This window comes from Biomphalaria glabrata, chromosome 2 (genome assembly GCF_947242115.1).
Source record: "Biomphalaria glabrata chromosome 2, xgBioGlab47.1, whole genome shotgun sequence".
Lineage (NCBI taxonomy): Eukaryota > Metazoa > Mollusca > Gastropoda > Planorbidae > Biomphalaria > Biomphalaria glabrata.
Window position 1 is genome coordinate 2,729,763 of NC_074712.1, and position 21,771 is coordinate 2,751,533.

Genomic DNA, 21,771 nt, shown 5'->3' on the forward strand with positions numbered 1-21,771 from the left:
TCTTGTCTAGTATAGATCTAGACTCTAGATCTAGGTGAATTATTGTCAGAAGCGTTTTATCGATTAACATATCGATTTTTTTTTCTTCAACGGAGTCTTAAAAATCTTGCTTCACTACGTAGACTATAGACTACGACTTCACAGTGACAGGACGTCATAGACTAGAGTCTAGTTGCTTTGACATACTATTAACTCATTGAATGATTGAAAACTCGCATTCGTTATTTAAATGGTTGATACGCCAATAACAAGTTTTACGCCAGAGTCTGAGGACTAATTCACTAAATAACAATGTCTGTTCTAGAGGTAAGCTCCCTTTACTTTTAAATTTTTAGTTATTCTTTGATTGATTGTAGTTTACCAACACCAGATGTCTTCATCCATGGGCACTATTTTATATTAACTAAAGGCTTTAGATCTAGTTTAATATAGGTCTTTAACCCAATGTCACAATCAATATTATTTAAAACATAGTTGGTAGATTCAGGTAGATCTACTCTAGGCCAGAACAAGTAAAGTCTTAGTGAACAATAACAAGCCTATACTTGTATTAATATTAGATCTATATTGCTATGGGTTTATAGCTCACATTTTGTTTTCATTAGTAGGCCATTTAAAATTAGTAGTAATATAAATATAATATTATTGACCTAAGTCAGTTGTTAAGAGTAACAAAAAAACTAAAACAAATTAATTCCACTTATCTTATTCATGGCAAACCAGTAACACAGACTAAAAACGCAAAATACCTGACCTAGGTGTTATAATAAATGAAAAACTATCATGGAATCCACATATTGATGAAACTACAAAAAAATCAAACAAAGCATTAGGATTTATTAAAAGAAATTTCTATAAATCAAATAAGAACATAAAACTAAAATGTTACTTAACCTTGGTTAGGCCAATAATAGAATATGCATCCTCCGTTTGGGACCCCTCAACTCAAGAAAACATTAAGAAACTGGAACAGACACAAAATAGAGCAGTGAGATTCATAACAAACGAATATTCACATTTGACTAGAGTAACACCTTTAGTAAAATCACTAAATTTAGAAAGCCTTCAGGACAGAAGGCTCAAAAGTAAAGTAGCAATCATACATAAAACACTGAACCATAATCTTCAAATACAAAAACAAAATTTAATAAAATACTCTGAAAGACACAAAGATAAAGGCACATTCCTCGTCCCATATGCTAGGACAAATTTGTACAAATACTCCTTCTTCCCTAGTGCTATTAGAGCATGGAATGGGTTGCCTGAGCTAGCCAGGAAAACCAGTGACTTGGCAGAATTTAAGTCATTGGTTAATATGCATGACTAAATGCATGACGCGTAGGACGTAATCATCTTCTTTTTTGAAGTAACGTCTGTATTATATAAGAAGAAGAAGAAGAAGAAATAGAGATAACGATCAACACTATATAAGTTGATTAAAAAAGCCATCAACTATACATCGTATGATATATATAATATATATATATATCTTTCTCTCTCTCTCTGTTAATATATATATATATATATATATATATATATATATATATATATATATATATATATATATATATATATATATATATATATATATATATGAGTGCATGTGAAAGATTATATATATCGCACCTATGCCAAAAAATGTTGGACATTATGGCTAGAAATTATTTATATATTAAGCTTTCATCATATAGATCTTACTATCACATTCAACTTTTATTACATTTATTCAATATTTAGATAAGATAATCTTAATGGTCAAACAAATAGAAATTCAGTTTAACTGCAATTGTCCACCTCTACTACATAAAATAACAATATAAATGATAAACAGAAACATCATTCACACACCAAACACACACACACAACCAGCACTTTATGAATTGGACTTCTATATTTACTTCTTGGTCGCGTTTGCATACATCCGTATACCGTAAAAGTGGGCGACCATCTGCTCTCCTGCCTTCTATTAGATCTATGGCATCTTACGTGTCAAGGATCTTTTCCCTTTGCAACTTCTCGTGTCACTAAAGAGGCCAATCCTTAATCATACACAGCTGCGGTTTCAGTTTGGGCATATGTAATCACTAGGCGCCGTTGCATTTTCACCCTTCTTTCTGCTTCTGTTGTGTATGACATCTGCAATCTGTGACCCTTCCTTTATGCTCTCTCTCCATGTGGATCTGTCCAGTGCCACCTTTTCCCAGTTGCTAGTGTCGATTTTAAAGAGCTTCATGTCACGTTTGCATACATCCGTATAGTGTAAAAGTGGGCGACCAGCGGCTCTTCTGCCTTCTATTAGATCGCCATACAGAATGTCATGTGGAAGTTGACCTACTGGCATTCTACGAACGTGGCCAAGCCAGCCAAGGCGTCTGCTGCTGATAACAGAGCGGATGTCCTGGCACCCTGCTCTTCGTAGCACTTCCTCATTGGTTATTTTATCTTGTCATCTTATTTCAAAGATCCGCCTTAGGCATCGGAGGTGGAAGACATTCAGCTTTTTTTCCTGCCATGAGTAGGTTGACCATGTTTCACTTCCGTATAGCAAAGTGCTCATCACACAGGTCCGGTAGACTAAGGTTTTAGTATTGTTAGTCAGCAATATGTTGTCCCACACTCTTTTCTGCAACTGTGACATGGTGCCCATTGTCTTGGCTATCCTGTTGTTTATGTCATTATCCAGTAGAGTGTTGTTGGATATGATGGAGCAAGATAGCAAAAGTGATCAACAATTTCTAGTGGTTGGCCATTATTGTTTACTTGAGGTGCAGTATTTGTGTTCTGAACTAGTATATTAGTCTTGCTTTGACTAATATTTAAGCCGAACTTCTGGCAAGCAGCAGATATTTTGTCAACCAGGGACTGAAGTTGAATATCAGAATCAGCCACAATATCTGCATTATCATCATACAGGAGTTCAATGATAAGTATCTTCCTAACCTTGGTTTTTGCCCGCAGCCTTGGTATATTAAATAGTTTTCCAGAGGATCTTGTATGGAGAAATACGTTACACCTTTGTTGAAGTCGTTGTACGCATAATGCAGAAGACAGGAGAAGAATATGCCAAACAGAGTAGGTGCGAGCACACATCCCTGCTTGACACTGCTAAACTTAAAAGGTGCTGATTGGGCTCCATTGAATTTGACAGTACATTTCGTTTACTCGTGAAAGCACTCAATAAACTTCAGTAGTTTGGGAGGGCAACCTATTTTCCTTAGGAGTTTGAAAAGGCCACTTCGTTTTTGTTGATCTGACCAAAGCCTTTGACATGGTGGCAAATGACCTTAAAATACTCCTAGAAAATTTGGCATAAAGTAATTTAAAAATCTTTCCATTCAGATCTGACGTGTTTTGGTGAGAGGAATCGTCTTCAAGGATATTTTATGTTTTGGAAAGGTATCTTTCTTTTAATAGTTCTTCAAGAGATGGTATTCTTGTGACAAGAGATGCTTTTTTAAGTAGTCTATTTAGTCCATGTGCCAGTGAAATATTACCACACCAGCAGGTGATGGCAAAGGTAGACTCCTGATAGTTGCTGTAACATATAAAAAAGTATTTTGATTATCTGTTCTACACTTGCTATATCAAAAGTATTATGTAAATAAACAGACATCTTTTTTTTTTTTCATTTTCTATGTGATAACACATATATATATATATATATATATATATATATATATATATTTATAAGGCTTGTCTTCGAGTCCGAAGATTAGTGAGGAATACAGTATTTCCTGTGGCTGCGCAGCCCTAGCTGTGACCTACATATTTTGCCACAGATGTGATAACAATGAAGTAAAAAACTGAGGTGGATCTAGAACAAGAGTATAGAACTAGATGTAATCGCTTTTACCAGAAAGTGTTTAGGCTTAGAGAGTACAACTACCTAGATTTAGATCGTCTAACATTATTTGTAGATTGTCACCCTTGGCAGAAAAAGTAATAAATTGCTAGCGTTTTGTGCATCTTGTCTACAGTATAAAGGGAGGGTTGATAATTGAAAAGCAATGTTTTTTTTTATTTAAAGCTTATATCAGCTCTGTCTGTCTGGTAAAAAGGTTGAACACGTTATCTTTCCCACAACCATTCTCGAATTAAGTTAAAACTTTGCACAATTATTCATTAGCATAGGCAATACATGAATCTATTAAAAAAATAACCAATTAGTCAATTAATTATTGATTATAAGTTATTTAGGTGGATACAAACAAGGGAGATTAATCCTTCAGTATTCATTGTCAAGTTTTGTCCCCTTAAATAACTGTACACATTATTTCTTCCACTCCCATTCTCGGATAAAGTTAAAAGTTTAATTTTTTTTTATTGTACCTAACAAAACAATATTTATTGTTTTCTGCTTGTAAGAGTCATTATATATAAACGTTTAGAGCAGCGGTTCTCAACCTTTTAAGCTCGGCGACCCCTCTTTATAATTCTTCACTTTGCCGCGACCCCCCCCCCTCCTTACATACACAGAGCAATAGAAGAGTAGACAATAACAATCCATATTTTCGATGGTCTTAGGCGACCCCTGGCAAATTGTCAATCGACCTCCAAAGGGGTCGCGAACCACAGGTTGAGAACCCCTGGTTTAGAGGATGTATTTTTGTTTTATTTTTGTCAAAACTCATCATCATCATCTGTCCCTTGACTTTCGTTGGAGGGGTGCTGTGACAGTTCGCGTAACCAACTCCTTCCATTTTTCCCGGTCAGAGGCTGTTTTTAAAAGGATATCAAGAGAGATTCCGTTCATTCTTATTCAAAGGCTTGAATCTTCCTTCAGCCTCAGCGTTCAGTGTCCAACTTTCACAACCTATAGGAGTACAGAGACCACTGTTGAAAACAGTTTTAATTTTACTTGGAGGCGGAAGTTACTCTTCCAGATTTTCCACACTTTTCTCATGGCAGCGGATGCCAAGCTTGAATGTTTTTTGTTTTTGTTATCTCTTATTGATCCTTCACCTCTTGTTTTGTCTGAATCTAGATATTTAAATGAGTCGACATTTTATTAATGTTTTGCCATTCAACTGTACGCAGGTCTTGAGTTGACTAGAGTAACACCTTGAGTAAAATCACTAAATTCAGAAAGCCTTCAGGACAGAAGACTCAAAAGTAAAGTAGCAATTATACATAAAACACTGAACCATAATCTTCAAATACAAAAAACAAAATTTAATAAAATACTCAGAAAGACACAAATATAAAAGCACATTCCTCATCCCATATGCTACGACAAACTTATACAAATACTCCTTCTTCCCCAGTGCTATTAGAGCATGGAATGGGTTGCCTGAGCTAGCCAGGAAAACCAGTGACTTGGCAGAATTTAAGTAATTGGTTAATATGCATGACTGCATGCATGACGCTTAGGACGTAATCATCTTTTTTTTTTGGAGTACCGTCTGTATTATATAAGATAAGAAGATAAGATAAGGTCTCGTAGTATCTCCACCACAAACTAGTATTTTGCTTTTTGCTTTTGGGTGTTAAGTCATTGTATCGTGATAAGTTCCTGTTCTACTTTTTATGACCACTTTTCTAGTAGGTCTTTAGTCTTGAAGTGATACTGAACGGATCAATTTCACACTTGAATCTTGTGAACAATCACTTGTGTTTACAGTTTTCCCCCCTCTCCCCTTTTCTTTAAGTGTTTGTCCAGTTGACTAAATGGAAACAGTAGCAGTACTTTATAGTCCCTCATTAATGATGTGGGTGATTGAGCAAGATGAATTGTCCCACCTCTCCCTCCCCCGCAAGCTTTTAAAACTATTAAGACTTTTTTTTTCAATGTATCTATATTGATATGCCCAATGCCACAAAGTCGACTTCCACAAGACATTCTGTATGGTGATCTAATAGAGGAGCCGCTGGTCGTCCACTTTTAAGATATACTGATGTATGCAAACACGGCATGAAGCTCATCAAAATCGATACTAACAGCTGGTAAAAAGTACCACATGAAGAGAGAGCATAATGGAATGGTCTACGATTGCAGACGCCATACACAACAGTAGTAGAAAGAAGGGTGAAAGTGCAACGGCGCCCGATGATTACAGATGCCCAACCTGTGACCGCAGCTGTGTATCAATGATTGGCCTCTTAAGTCACACAAAAAATAACGAAGGGAAAGGATTTTCTCCAGAGACGTAAAATGCCACAGAGAGCCCAATAGCCACTAATAATAGCACTACTAACTCATCTAAAAGGATGGCTGCCTTGTCGAACTATCGTCATAATGGTCTCAAGTTCGAATCCCCTGCAAGAGGCTTAGTTTTGCTTGCTTAGACTTAGGTCCTCCTGCGCCGTTCTACGCATAGAGTTGCAAGCTCTTTCCACATAGATCGACTTCCACTGCCTCTTCCCAGCTGGTGCCCACGGAATTTCGTCTTCCAAGAAGGTGCGACGCCATCTTGACTGCCTTGTTTTCGCATTTTTTTTTCTTTTCTGAAAAAGAAAAGTAAAGTTTCCCTTTCAGACCTTGCGATCTATAGGGCAGATGATGTTAAGGCCATCTATTTCTTTGGCTAACGGCTAATAAAATGGTTGCACTGTGGTCGGCACAACGACTAACCGCCTTTATTATCCCCAGCTTAAGTCGGGTACCCATCAACGTTTTTCTAAACTGAGAGGTTGCGGGTTCGAATCTTAGTGAAGAGTGGGATTTTTAATTGCGGGATTTTTAGGACGCCCCTGAGTATCCCCAATTCTAATGGGAAAAGTATAATAAAGGCTGTTGGTCATTGTTCTGGCCACACGACCCTCTCATTAACACCGGCCTTAGAAACAGATGGCATTTACATCATCTGCTTTACTTGACGGTGTCACGGACCGTAGCTTGTCATCACTGTATTGACCATTTACTTCAACTGTAATATTGTGAAAAAGTTCTTAGATTTGTCGTTGCATTTCTACTGCGATTGCTCGAATGTCTAAACGTATGAAATGCTGACTACTTGGGTTGACTAATCTGGGACACTGGGGGTTTATGAAGCTGGGTCACTGGGGGCTTATGAAGCTGGGGCACTGGGGGTTTATGAAGCTGGGGCACTTGGGGTTTATGAAGCTGGGGCACTGGGGGTTAATAAAGCTGGGTCACTGGGGGCTTATGAAGCTGGGTCACTGGGGGTTGACGAAGCTGGGTCACAGGGGGTTGGTGAAACTGGGTCACTGGAGGCTTATGAAGCTGGGTCACTGGGGGTTGACGAAGCTGGGTCCCCGTTGCGAAAGACACTTTCTGTTAATTAATGTCATATAATTTATGTGTTTTTTTTCATAATGATGTCTCCAATATCAACTAAAACATTATTTGTCACTTATCAGTCTTTAGTTAATTAATCCCCCTCCCCCCGGGCCAAAGACGAAAGCATCAATTAAAATGGAGCAAGACTCACTTTCCCATCACATAAAAATTTTAAACATCTGTTATCTTGAATTTGTCATTCAGTCTTGCGTCATCTAATGTCGCTACGTCACTCTCAGCTGTTACACTTATAGATTGAGCCACGACACTGAATCTCTCGTGTCAAGCTGTCATAGAAAACAATTGTTTCTAATAATAGCTTCACTCTGACGGTCCACGGGCGTCAGTTTGCCACTTACCAGTTTAGTTTCTTAATTTTAGTCTTCAAACATTTACAAAGTTGAATTTCAATTAAACATCGTTCAAAGCGTATATCAAATCACTCTGTCTGTCTGTCACACATTTTCTAAACATTTTTTCCCCTCAATATCCCATTCTCGGATCAAGTTGAAATTTTGCATATTTATTCACCGTTCCTGCCAACACACGTGTCTATTAAAAAATAATTAACCAATTATTAAATCAGTTACTGGTAATAAATTAATTTTGTTTTTATAGATAAAGTAATTTAAAGCTTGCAGTATTGGAATATATGGCAGTGATTTATTTGGATTCTTCCCCTTAGACATTCTTTGCGTTTTTCTAAAAAGTGTATTTTCTTTATGCATTTATTTCTATATATATGCTGTTTACAATTGTAAATTGTTGGATTAGTCGAAGTATCGCTTGGTGTCTGGATAGACACGGATCTCGAAAACGGCTCTAAATATTTTCCTAGAAAGTTGACAGTTGATGTATATCTTTGGAAAATGATTTACTAGCTTATTGGCCACACTGGGAAAACTCTAGTTTGACCGTTACGATTCTTCGAAACATTATCTTGTAAAATTAAATTTAGTCTAGGTCAGGAGTGGACTGGCTTTATGGGCAGTCATGCGAAAGCCCGGTGGGCAGGTACCTAAATGGGGCAGTGTAACTAGCCTAAGTAATAATCGATTTGTCTTTATCCCTATGTTGTCCTTCTGGCGAGTTTCAAAACTTTATACACCCTAAGAGATTAACAAAATGCAAAAGTGGCGCTGTGAACATACTAGTAGAAATCTGTAAAGAGACCCTGAGCTTATAGATGTCCAGATATGATGAGTTAGACCCTGAGCTTATAGATGTCCAGATATTATGAGTTAGACCCTGAGCTTATAGATGTCCAGATATTATGAGTTAGACCCTTAGCTTATAGATGTCCAGATATTATGAGTTAGACCCTGACCTTATAGATGTCCAGATATAATGAGTTAGACCCTGAGCTTATAGATGTCCAGATATGATGAGTTAGACCCTGAGCTTATAGATGTCCAGATATTATGAGTTAGTATAGTATCGTATACAGTAGTTTAAACATCCTCTGTTACCGAAATTAACACATAGCGTGTCCACTTTAGCCCGCCCCTATTTCCCCACAGTGGCTGAGCGGTAAAGCGCTTAACTTTCGAACCGGGGGTGGGGAGGGTCCTGGGTTCGAATCCAGGTGAATACTGGGATTTTTAATTTCGGGATCTTTGGGCACCTCTGAATCCACCCAGCTCTTATGGTTACCTGACATTAGTTGGGGAAAAGTATAGGCGGTTGGTCGTTGTTCTGGCCACATGACACGCTCGTTAGCAGTGGGCCACAAGAGTTGACCCTCTCTGTCTTATGCTTTTGATAGAATCTCTTTCAATTGTTTTATGTTGTCTTCCCATCGCTTTCTCTGTCTGCATTTTCTTTTTTCTTTCCTGATACTTTTGCCTGAAGGAAAGTTTTTGCAAGCCCTGGGGGACCTTGTGATATAGCCATAGAGTTTTAGTTTGCGTTTTTGACACTAGTTAGCAGTTATTTGTGGGGTCCGATTGCTGAATAAATCGTGTTTCTAATCTCTTAATCTGTGATGGGGTATTTGTGATACCTAGGATGTTTTGTAGCATCTCAATTCCATTGCTAGGATCTTCCTCTCTTGTTCTGCAGTCAAGATTTCCAAGCATACAAGAATGTGTCCATGACCAGAGAGCGCATCAGTCTGACTTTGGTGTCGAGGGCTAAGTCTTTGTCTTTCCATATTGTTTTGGGTTTTGCAAGTGCCGCCGTGGACTGTACAATTCTGGCCAGTATTTCAGGTTTGGTTCCTTCATCGGAGAGGATAGCTCCGAGGTATTTAAAACTACTGAAACACGTCAGCTCTTTTACTCTAATACTGTCCGTTTTATTACATTATGTACAGCTGTACAATAAGCATAAACATAAAGAAAATATGAAGAATGAGTGGCACTAGAAATCTTTTGCATAAGTAGCCTACACATCACACTGCAGCTCTCAGATTGGATACATAGATACTTTTTTTTTATTTAGCCATCATAGATCTAATATATATAAACTTTAAAACCCACCTTGATGACACTGGGCTCTGAATGGAGACCAAGATCAATGACCTGGTTAGATAGGATAAATAGATTTATAATTTTTTTTAGCTATTATTATTATAGCTTTTATATAGCGCTACTTTCATTATAGCATGCTCAGAGCGCTTTGGTCCAATCTCATTTGTGGACCAGTTGGGGGGGGGGTGGAGGGGGTATCTAGGAGTTGGTTTTTCTGTGCTGCCTGTAGGCGCTCAGTAAACGCAACTCTGCCCGAGTCGAACCTCGTGCCCCCTTCTAGGTAGCACTTAGCCTCTCGACCACGCTTCCCATCACAGATCTATAATATACATAACCTTTTAAACCCACCTTGATGAACTGCTCAAGGACCCGACTGCCCAGTTGACAGAAGTATCCCTCCTTCTACAGATCCCCATATATATATATATATATATATATATATATATATATATACTTTGTAAATTGTTGGATTAGTCTTTGGGTTCTATATTGAGACGATCCAATCGAATAAATTATTTTGTTTACACAATTCGTTTGATTGATTTCTTATTTATTTTCTAAAAAAAAAGGTAACTTTTAAATGAACTATGCTACAGACTGGTATTATTAATAATTCATTCGTTCTTTAAAATTCTTAGTTGCGAGCGAGTCTATTATCGTCTTCACGAAATGTGCTGATCATTAATATTTCGCATTTTTTATTGCGCCTTGAAGTTGTGCTGTGTATTCTGTGTGTCTTGAACTGCAAGTGTTCTAATCTTTATGCCCTGCTGCTGTTTAATAAAAGATCTCTCAGTGAACAAAGAGCACGAGAGATCGATACTCTTAGATCGTATTTTACCATATCGATCGCCACCCGCCTCCCCCCTTCTATTCAGAAAGTCTTATCTGAACGATCTGCATTCGATAAAGAATGATATGTACTTTCGTATCGATACTCATGCATCCATTATTTTGTCGATCATTGCCGGAAATTTATAATCGATTCTGGAAATCATAAAATAATAATCGATATAAATATGTACACGATAAATGAATCTGCGTGTTTACGGTCTGGGTATTCCCAGTTGGAGGAAAGAAAAATGGCGGGTAGGTCACGTGAACAAGAGAACTCAAGAGTAAAACACAAACACGCACATACATGGCCATAATAAGAAATTGTTTCGTTTCTTTGTTTTGTTTTACTGTGGCATGTTTTTCTGTATTTTGTATAATGTGAACTTATGTAGGATAATGCTAATTGATGAATGCATTGATTGATTGATAGATCAAGAAGTGGAAAACCCAGATTTTACGGCAGGGCAGACAAGAAGCCTCTAGAGCCTTACCCTCCAACAGGCCTACTTAAATTAAAAATTAAACCTTTTTAAAATGTGCCTACTAAGTATAAAATAAGAAGAAAATAAGATTAAGTGCATAAATATTGTAAGTGTGTCATTACTGTGGCATTAACAAAATGAATTTAAAAAAAAATATTTCTAGGGGCCTTCGATAAGTCCTGCCTTGTTAAGCCCTGCACAAGGCGTCTACTTACTTAGATCAGGCCCTGTAAAAAGCGGAATATTAGAATAGTTGTATGGCATTCTTCTTTGTATTTAAATATGCCACCAGCAGACTTTGTTTGAGATACTACAAAGTATCTATAGGTCACCGCTGGATCTGATTATCTGTTTGGGACCCCTCAACTCAAGAAAACATTAAGAAACTAGAACAGACACAAAATAGAGCAGTGCGATTCATAACAAACGAATATTCACATTTGACTAGAGTAACACCTTTAGTAAAATCACTAAATTTAGAAAGTCTTCAGGACAGAAGGCTCAAAAGTAAAGTAGCAATAATACATAAAACACTGAACCATAATCTTCAAATACAAAATTTAATAAAATACTCTGAAAGACACAAAGATAAAGGCACATTCCTCGTCCCATATGCTAGGACAAATTTGTACAAATACTCCTTCTTCCCTAGTGCTATTAGAGCATGGAATGGGTTGCCTGAGCTAGCCAGGAAAACCAGTGACTTGGCAGAATTTAAGTCATTGGTTAATATGCATGACTAAATGCATGACGCGTAGGACGTAATCATCTTCTTTTTTGAAGTAACGTCTGTATTATATAAGATAAGATAAGATAAGATAAATACTCAAAGTATGTAGGTCACATCTGGGTCTTGTTATCTGAAATACTCAAAGTATGTAGGTCACATCTGGGTCTTGTTATCTGAAATACTCAAATTATGTAGGTCACAGCTGGGTCTGGTTATCTGAAATACTCAAATTATGTAGGTCACAGCTGGGTCTGGTTATCTGAAATACTCAAATTATGTAGGTCACAGCTGGGTCTGGTTATCTGAAATACTCAAATTATGTAGGTCACAGCTGGGTCTGGTTATCTGAAATACTCAAAGTATGTAGGTCACAGCTGGGTCTGGTTATCTGAAATACTCAAAGTATGTAGGTCACAGCTGGGTCTTGTAATCTGAAATACTCAAAGTATGTAGGTCACAGCTGGGTCTGGTGATCTGAAATACTCAAAGTATGTAGGTCACAGCTGGGTCTTGTAATCTGAAATACTCAAAGTATGTAGGTCACAGCTGGGTCTGGTTATCTGAAATACTCAAAGTATGTAGGTCACAGCTGGGTCTGGTTATCTGAAATACTCAAAGTATGTAGGTCACAGCTGGGTCTGGTTATCTGAAATACTCAAGGTATGTAGGTCACAGCTGGGTCTGGTTATCTGAAATACTTATATCTTCCGCGATCTTCGTGTTTTCTCATCTGTTTCGTGTCCATGTTAACGTATAATATTATGCAATATCAATAAAAATTTGGTGTAATAAGAATAAGGTGTCTTAATTAGGTAAGACGTAGTCTGAACAAATGTCTTTGTGTTAGCCCAGCAATTACAATTAAATGAAACATTCTGTTAGAGGAATGTGATCTAGTGTAATAGGTTTCTCATTCAGTTGCTTGACGTAGTTCTGGCTTCGACGGATTACTCAGAAGATGTTTGAGTTTCTTGTACGTTCGTAATACTTGTGAAATCACAAATCTCGACTAACCAAAAACAAAACCTATCACACGGACAAGCGAAGAACTATGTCCGGGCCGTGGAATAACTTGAACGAAGTTTAATGCGTAAAGGTCGCAGTCGAGTCTCTGTCAATAATACGATGTTGTCCTAACACCAACTGAATAACATCAACAACTCAACAAGCTAAACCCCACTATCCGTGACGTCACTAAAAATTGCATTTATAGTCCGTCAACTCTGGTGCGTCGCTATACTAACTTAAGTGCCTAACCCAGGGCATGCTACCCTGCCTCATAGTGGCGCCCGGGTGGAAACGATCGCAGGAGGAAACGATTAGGCTAAAGGGTAGCAAAACAAGACTCTCGTGGGGGTGCCTAAGGGGGGTGCGAAAGCATCCTCATTGCACTGCGCGGAGTTGTAAAAAAGCTCCCACAACCTTGTCACAATCCAGGCGTTGTTCCTCAAGGAGCCGTTACATAAATGGCGTGTTCCGCACGGTTAGCCTGGTATAGAAAAAGGAAAATGGCGGGGGTCTTAGTGTACGCGTCCTCTTGCCGCGAGTCTGACCCACCCGTCAGACAGAACAGTGTACACTGTTCTCATTCAGGCCGGTGGAGGGAGCACTTGTTCACTTTTGCTGGCCTAGAGTTCCAAGAGCCGAGGGCTCAACTCTACCTGACAGTTTCAAGAAGAAGAAGAAGAAGAAGAAGAAACATGGATCAAATCTCAAACTATGGGTCTACGATATGATAGTCTCAAAGTCTCTACTATAATATACTATGCCTAACACTATCATAACGGAGACCTTACCAATTTGTCAATTAGTAGGATGAACTCTTAAAGTAATTCACAAAACAAACACTTTGATATCTCGTGTTACCAAACCTGGAATACACTACCCAGACTCATAGTAGCGTCCAAGTGGAAACGGTCATAGAACACGATTAATCCAAATAGGGTAGCAGAAAAAAAGACTCCCGTTGTTCATTGCACTTGTCGGGGATGGAAACAGAGTCCAACACACACATTGGCCTCCATCAGCCGTAGAACGACTGTTCATCTCGCACACTTCCTCATGTGGCTGCGGAGCCCTATTTTGGAGAGACACTCCCGTCCACAGATATCGCAGGTTAAGGTGGCTTTTGCTTCGGTGGTAGAGGAGCTTTCCATTTTTTCGCATTGTCCGTTTTTCTTCCAGGGCTGAGGCCCACGTTCTTTTGCTACCCATAGCTTTCTTGGTCACTGTCTCTCTCCATCTCTCCAACAACCATGTCACCAAATCCAAGGGATCGTTTCTTAACTGGCGAGTTGGTCAGCGTGGCTCAATGCAGGAACAATAGATGGAGTCCACGAGTTTGTCTCTTGTCCGAGCGTGCAGAGTTCCGAGTCTTTTGGAATAGAGATAGCCATATGCTTGGACCTCTCCCAAACAGACTTAATTGTGCAGTCTGCCCGGCGGATGGGAGATTTTAAGACTAAGACTAAGACTAAGACTAAGACTGCTTTATTGATCCTTACGGAAATTTGTTGTGATTACAAGGACTCGTTTCTCATATAAAGACAACACAACAGAAACATACACATAAATACAACAGACAACATGAAGAGTTCATTCAGCGACTACACACAGGTATCTTGGTGCATTTCATGTTCCCTGATCAATGAGTGGCGGTGATAGAGTCTGACCGAGTGAGGTACGAACGAGTTTTTGTACCGCTCCGTTCTTGTTTTGATTGACAGCAGTCGCCCACTTCGCGACGACCTGGCGTAGTTCTGATGGAGCGGGTGGCCGTTGTCTTCCAAGATTTTTTCGATTTTTCTTAGGCACGTTTGTTCAAAAAGTTCCTTTAAATGTGGTAATGTTGTGAGTGTAATTTTTGATGCTTTTTTAATGATGTTTTCTAGACGTTGCAACAGTTTAGATGAGGCGTTGCCTTGCCAACAACTTATTCCGTATGTTAGCAGATTTTGTACAGTTGCGCCGTAAAATGTCTCAAGGATCTTCTTGTTTAATTTAAAACTGTTGAGTTTGTATAGAAAAAAGAGTCGCTGGCCTATCAAGAGCCTCGGCTCAACTCTCTCGACAATTACAGACACAAGTTTTGCCATAATGACGACATAAAAGAGTACAAAAATAAATACAAAACAAGTTTTAGAAAAATAAATACCCTATTTAAAAAAAATAAAAATTAAAGGAGCTTATCTAAGGGAAAGAACCGCTAATTACTGCCATTCATCTTAAAATTACATGGTTTAGCTCCCTTTCTACACTATAAAACAAAATTAATAATTCGTACTAAATGATTTACTAGTTGGTTAATTTTTGGATTGAACCATGTTTTGTCATCGGCTATGAATAATTCTGCAAAATTTCAACTTGATCCGAGAATGGTAAGTGGGAGAAAAAAAAAGTGTCAAAACGTTTTAAAGGGATTAAATCCATGTATACATCCACACCTCTCATTAAGTAGCATTTTTTTATCCTTATTTCGATATCAAACAAAATATTTAATCACCAGCAATCGAAATCCCAATGTTCACCGAGATTCGAACCCGGGACCCCCGAAAGCCAAGGGCTCAGCCGCCGCGCCTGTTTTGTCGTCCTCTAAAGTGTTTAAGGAGGCGCGGTGGATGAGCGATAAAGCACTTGGCTTCCGAACCGAGGTCCCGGGTTGGAATCCTAGTTTGAACGGAATTTATTACTTCGGGCGCCTCTGAGTCCACCCAGCTCTAATGGGTACCTGACATTAGTTTGGGAAAGTAAAGGCGGACGGTCGTTGTGCTGGCCACATGACACCCTCGTTAACCGCAGGCCACAGAAACAAATGACCTTTACATCATCTGCCCTATAGATCGCAAGGTCTGAAAGGGAACTTTTTTTAATTTTTAAAATGTTTAAAGTGTGACGAAATTACCTTTATTTTTTTTTTTTTTTTTTTAAATATTTTCTGAGATATACAACAGACTACCAGTTTGGGAATCACTGATCTTATCTCGCCTGTGCTGACATGGGCACCGAACAAGGAACTAATGGCGTCACTTGATCCCATCAGATTTTCCCCCCAGATTAATTGCGTGACTGGTGTACCGCTGATTTTAATTGCCGGATTAACACTGGAGGACTTTTGAATGTTGCGGCCATGTCCCGTTATAACTTTTGTTCATTTGAAACCGCAACTGAAGACTTTAATTGAAAGTAATTGTTTCAATGTAGCTGATATATAGGTCGGCCCTTGTGTTTATGTGTGTTGTTGGTACATGTATTATCTAAGCATACTTGAACATACAGGCTTTCTTCCCTAGTGCCATTAGATGATTAGAGTATGAAATTGGTGGCCTGACTAAGCCAGGAAAGGAAACAAATAAGCAGAGTTTAAGTCACTGACTAGCATGCATGACTTGATAGCATGTAGACAGGGTTACTAGTAGGCTTCATTCTTTTAGGGCCTACACATTTAGCAACATAAGGCCTATGTTTCTTGTAAGTTGTATCAAACTTAATCATTTTGTGGACAGCCAATGGCCATCATATGATATACAATTTATGGGCCGGTCCGATTTTGACACCCAGTCCGCCCCTGCCATGGTCCAATCACTTTTGTGGACTAGTTGGGGGGGGGGGATTATCTGACAGAACGCTTGCCCTACTGCCTTTTTTAAAGCTATAAAACAAAGTGGCTTGTCTTAAATTTGACCTCAAGGTCTCTAGCCTCTTTGGAGTGGACTAAAGCCACTGAGCTATTCAAGTACTTATAAAAATGTAAGTATCTATTGTCTTTAAAAAAGTTCCTAGTTTTAAAAATGTTTGCGAACGACCTTATCCTCTACAGCAGTGGTTCCCAAACTTTTTTTGTCTCGTAGACCCCTTGCCATGGTTTCTGATTTTCGGTAGACCCCCTGCTTAACTTGGTATTGCATTTTTACAAATTCGTCAACATTTTTAAAAAACTAATTTCTAAATGTATTGAGTCTAAGAGTGAAAATGTAATTTAAAGCTGCGTTTGAAGTTATACAGATGTCATTTGTATTGATAAAATTTAAATTTAAACCAATTACAATTCCATTGGCCTCCTTCAGTCCTAGAACGGTTCATCTCAGAGCACACTTCCTCATGTGGCTGTGGAGCCCTTTTTTGGAGAGACACTCCCATCCACAAATATCGTAGGTTAAGGTGGCTTTTGCTTCGGTGGTAGAGAAGCGGGCCATTTTTCGCATTGTCCGTTTTTCTTCCAGGGCTGAGGCCCATGTTCTTTCGCTATCCATAGCTTTCTTGGTCACTATCTCTCTCCATCTGGTGCGGTCTAGAGCTATGTCTTCCCAATGGTCAATATTGATGTTCACTGATTTGAGGTCCCGTTTTATTACATCTATGTAACGGAGGTGGTGGCGTTCAGTTTTTCTTGAGCCAGTCGCGAGTTGTCCATAGAGGATGACTTTCGGGATGCGTTTGTCCTTCATCCGGCGTCCAAGCCAGCGCAAGCGGCGTTGTCTGGGGGCTGTAAAGACGCTAGCAATACCTGTTCGTGCAAGGATCTCAGTATTGCACACTTTTTCTTTCCAAGTGATTTTTAAGATCCTACTGTAGGCTCATCATCCGTTGCTACAGATGTTTCATATAGGAATTTTTTGTTATATAAATTAGTCCTTGAAACATTAAATATTAATTAATTAATTTGCTTTAGGGATTATTGCAAACGTTTTCACAAACATCAGTTTCTCTTGTATTTCTTGATCTTTCACGTATGGCTCAAATATTGGGTTCGAAGAACTGTTTTCACTAACAGGAGAAGCGGCCAAGGCGAGTAACTAGCACCAAAACCAGTAAGCCTTGGACAGGCGGGACTCATTAGCCTTGGCTTTCTACCCACCCAAGCAGAAGGATAACTGAATTCAAACCTCTGCTGTCTTGCAGCTATAAACATGGGTTTTGTGAGTCAAGCCTGAGGAAAAATAAGGAGCCAGCAACTCTTAGGCTGTCACCTGATGCACATACCTTGCCGTGGTGTGACAGCTTGAGTGCCTCAATGACCCTCAGAGCTATACCGGCGGGAGCTCATCACTCCTGGCAGGTACTACCAAGCCGGACAGGTCTGTTAGGAAAGAGGCCAGACAAAAGGTGCATCCCCCTCCCCGGGACACAGGGGTTGTGCGATAGGCTAACAACCTGTCCATGGGAAAAAAAAATAGTGTTATAGAAACCAGAACAAATACACAAACACTAAACATTGTCAGAGGCGAAAGTAGAGCTCCACAAAGGAGACTTACGAAGCTATGCAGGGAAAGTCGAACGACCGGGAAGAGCTGGGACACCATCAAAAAGCTAGCAAGAGACCGTGCAGAGTGGCGTGTTTTTGTCGAGGCCCTATGTTCCATGAGGAACTCAAAGGAGTGATGATGATGATGATGAACTCTTAGGCAGTTTGCAGCAAACAGCGCTACATCCTGTCAGGGCCTGCTAGACCGCTGATCCCAAACTGTTTATGTCGTTTGAAAAGAATTACATAAGAAGCTTTTAATGTTATACCACCGATGTTCCCTTGAACTGTATTATTGCAATAAATTCGTTAAATAATATCAGAAGTAGGTTTGTGTAAAATAGTTTTTAAAACTACTTCAACGGCAGGTAAAATCAATGTTTACCTACTAAAGTGTTTTCCGTATTTGGCTATAAATAAAGAGATATTGTAAGTCGTTCACAAACCATCATCTTCTCTTTATGATGTCGAAGAGAGATTTTGTGGGTCTATTCTGAACATATCTTTTTTAAACGTTTATCTTTTTATCAGGGTGGCATCGTCTCAAATTATCCTCCAGCGTAATTAGTTTCATATCGTCATAAAAAATGGCACTTAGGCAACCGCTTGTTTGACAAGGAAGGAATGAATCCCAATTTTAAATAATCAACGCTGTACAATCTACATTTCTTTTTGTTAAACATTACTTACATGTAGACAAAATTAAGATATTTAAATAAGTATTGAAATTAAATACAAACATTTTTCGTTTGAATAGAAGGAGTTTAAAGGATTATTTAAAGGATTAACTAAGGTACAAATTATATATTAGTGTAGGAAATAATAACATCAATTTGGGTGAAAAAGTGAAATTCATTATCGTAGACCCCCATGAACATCTCATAGACCCCCAATTTATTTTTTCACTTTCGTAGACCCCTTGGAAGTCTTCGTAGACCCCTGGAGGTCTATATAGACCACTTTGGGAATCACTGCTCTACAGTCTACACAATGCTCGTCTCACCTTAGTTTAGTCCATTTTCTATTTAAAACACATTTATTTAATTGCGACTAATTGATTATCTATTTGCTTAATTTTTTTTATTAATTCATGTGTTGTAGATAAGAATAAATAATATCATAATATTAGCAATGTCTTCGATTCCGAAGGTTAAGGATGAGTGCAGTGTGTATTATTATTATAGCTTTTATATAGCGCTACTTTCATGCTTATAGCATGCTCAGAGCGCTTTGGTCCAATCTCATTTGTGGACCGGGGGGGGGGAGGGGGTATCTAGGAGTTGGTTTTCCGCGCTCAGTAAACACAACTCTACCTAGTCGGGTGTCGAACCTCGAGCCCCCTTCTAGGTAGCCACGCCTTGTTCGCGCACTTGGCCTCTCGACCACGCTTCCCACTAAGAGTTAACATGACTACGCAAACCCAGTTGCGACCTGCATATTTTTCCGCATCTCGTGCTGACAAAGCCGTTGTCCGCGGCTGTCTCGTGGCTTTCTTTCCGTCTACTGCGCATTGTCTTCAGTAAGAGCTTTCCTTTTGGGTCTCAAATGTGTGTCCCACAGCCTTAGACGTAGATCCTCCGCGCCGTTCTACGCTTAGGGCTGCAAACTCTTTCCACATAGATCGACTTCCACTGCCTCATCCCAGCTGGTGCCCTTGTTTCTCTTTTCTTAAAAAAAGATAATAGTAGAAGTTGTTTCCCCTTTCAGACCATGCGATCTATAGGGCAGATGATGTGAAGGTCAACTGGTTCTTTGGCCAACAGCTTAAGTCAGGCACCCATTACCCAGGGGCGCCCTAAAACTACTTTGTGAGATATCTACGACCGTCTTTTTTAGAGGCCATTTGCTCCCGGCTACTTTCCACCATGCAAGTCAGGGCGAAATAACGAACTTTATGTATAATTAGCAACACCAGTTATTAAACGTTAAAAATAGGCACATTAATGACACATACATGAAAATCATAATGGGATGGAAACCATAAAACGTCAAATATGTGATCATATGTTTGCCATAAAAAAACGTCCCCTTGTTGATCGGTCTGTGGATAGTCACATGTTTGTTTGTTTTTCTTCCATCCTCGCCTTATTTGATCTTAAAACTCTGTTATATCTGTTGGGTTTTATCTATATTATATCTATATGTTCCTTAGCGAATATCTGTTATATACCTTTGTTACACCGTCTTACTCAAAGCTCGCCATAGCAGATCGTCTTTAGCATAGGGTCGTCTCAATATGCTTTAAGTAAATCTTTTTTTTTATATTCTTTTTATGCAGTAAGACGTAAAACGAATTCACTACACGAACTCAAAGTATTTGAAATTATAGTCTTTAACTTCATTAGATTCACTTATGCCAGTGATGCCCAAAATACGGCCCGCGGGCCAGATCCGGCCCACGACGTGGCTCCATCCAGCAGCCGAAACGTTGGGACATAGTGTAGAAATTCCCCCTCCAGGAAGAAAATTTTTTAAGTGAACCTTACTTTTTGTCTGATGGATTGATACCATGAACTTTGACATTTGTTTAATAAATATGACCCTGAATGTAAAATTTAGCTCGAAAAGTTAACGGATGCTTAGTTTTTTTTGTGGAACCTGATAATAAACCAATATATTTGTTTTATAATGAAAGTGTGGCTGTTTAAAAAAACAACCATATGAACTCATGAACGGCATTGTAGAACAAAATATGACGTCAATCTTGGTTTTCTGCCGCGATTAAAAAGATAGTGAAACTATGCCTAGAGATTGTAGGATCGATGGGAATATTTAACAAATAGAGACATGAAAACGAGCCTGCAAGCTACAATGTTACTCACATTTTAAGTAGAGAAATGAAGCCATTTTGCGACGCGTAAAAAAAAAAACACAAAAAACTTCAAATATCCCATTAATTAATTGAATTTTAGATCCAATGGTTTCTAATGATAAAAATTTCAGGTCATTTTGATTTTGTTTTCGTATCTTTTCGTTGATGTGGCCCGCGACACAAGTATTGGAAATTAAAATGGCCCGCAGGTTGAATTAGGCTGGGCATCACTGATCTGTACTGTAGGCCTCTATATTTTGCCTTCCTAATTCCTAATACACAATGCCAATTGAAAGGCGTTATTTCGCGTTCTTGTGTAGTCGCCCTCTTTCGTACTCAGAGATTACTCTCCATTCAATTGAAGTGTATTTAAACAGCACACTACAACTAGTTTAAAAATGAAAATTCAAGTACAAAACTCTTCAGCTAAAGTTTGTATCGGTCTAGTAAGAGTCTAGTCAAAGGGGAAAAAAAAAGATCAATATCTCGGAATTTGTTTATTTAGGATTGAGTTTTGTGTCGATTATTAATTATCGATCAATAATTATTGAATTGTGTTGAGTAGCTCAAGCTCTGCTTTGGACTTCCGGGGGCTTGGTGGCTGAGGGGTAAAGCTTTTGAACCTTGAGGTCTCGGGTTTGAATATAGGTGAAGACCAGGACTTTGAATTTCGGAATCTTTAGGACGCCCCTATGCCCACCCAACTGTAAGGGGTAACTGACGTAGGACATAATTATTTGAAAAGGGCAACCAATTGTGATAAGTAACATAATCTATAAGGTGGGCGTTTTAATGCATGTTGGTTTACATCAGTTTCTCTCAAACCTGTGTTCCATGGAACCCTAGTGTTCCGCGAGGTCTGAATAGGTGTTCCACGAACTACTGGAATAATTAACCAGTAGGCCACCACGTGAAAATCTCTCTGAAAAATAAGCAAAGTGTTCCGCTAAATACTCAG

The 21,771-nt window shown here is 38.8% G+C and overlaps 2 protein-coding genes across 5 annotated transcripts in view; one reads left to right on the forward strand and one right to left on the reverse strand.

Annotated features, from left to right (window-relative positions):
• LOC106052088 (protocadherin Fat 4-like) overlaps positions 1-13,937 on the reverse strand; it is a 301,505-nt gene extending 287,568 nt beyond the window's left edge. Inside the window, exon 1 of the mRNA XM_056018734.1 lies at positions 13,925-13,937. The gene's annotated coding sequence lies outside the window, so the exon portion shown is untranslated. The remainder of the gene's footprint in view (positions 1-13,924) is intronic.
• The window catches only part of LOC106062377 (uncharacterized), a 67,854-nt gene continuing 46,111 nt past the window's right edge, over positions 29-21,771 (forward strand). For 2 of the 4 annotated variants that reach the window (XM_056018735.1, XM_056018738.1), the window contains exon 1: positions 29-306. In XM_056018735.1, the coding sequence (XP_055874710.1) occupies positions 292-306 (15 nt within the window). In that variant the 5' untranslated portion in view covers positions 29-291. The remainder of the gene's footprint in view (positions 307-21,771) is intronic. The other 2 variants (XM_056018737.1, XM_056018739.1) reach the window with 1 other exon arrangement.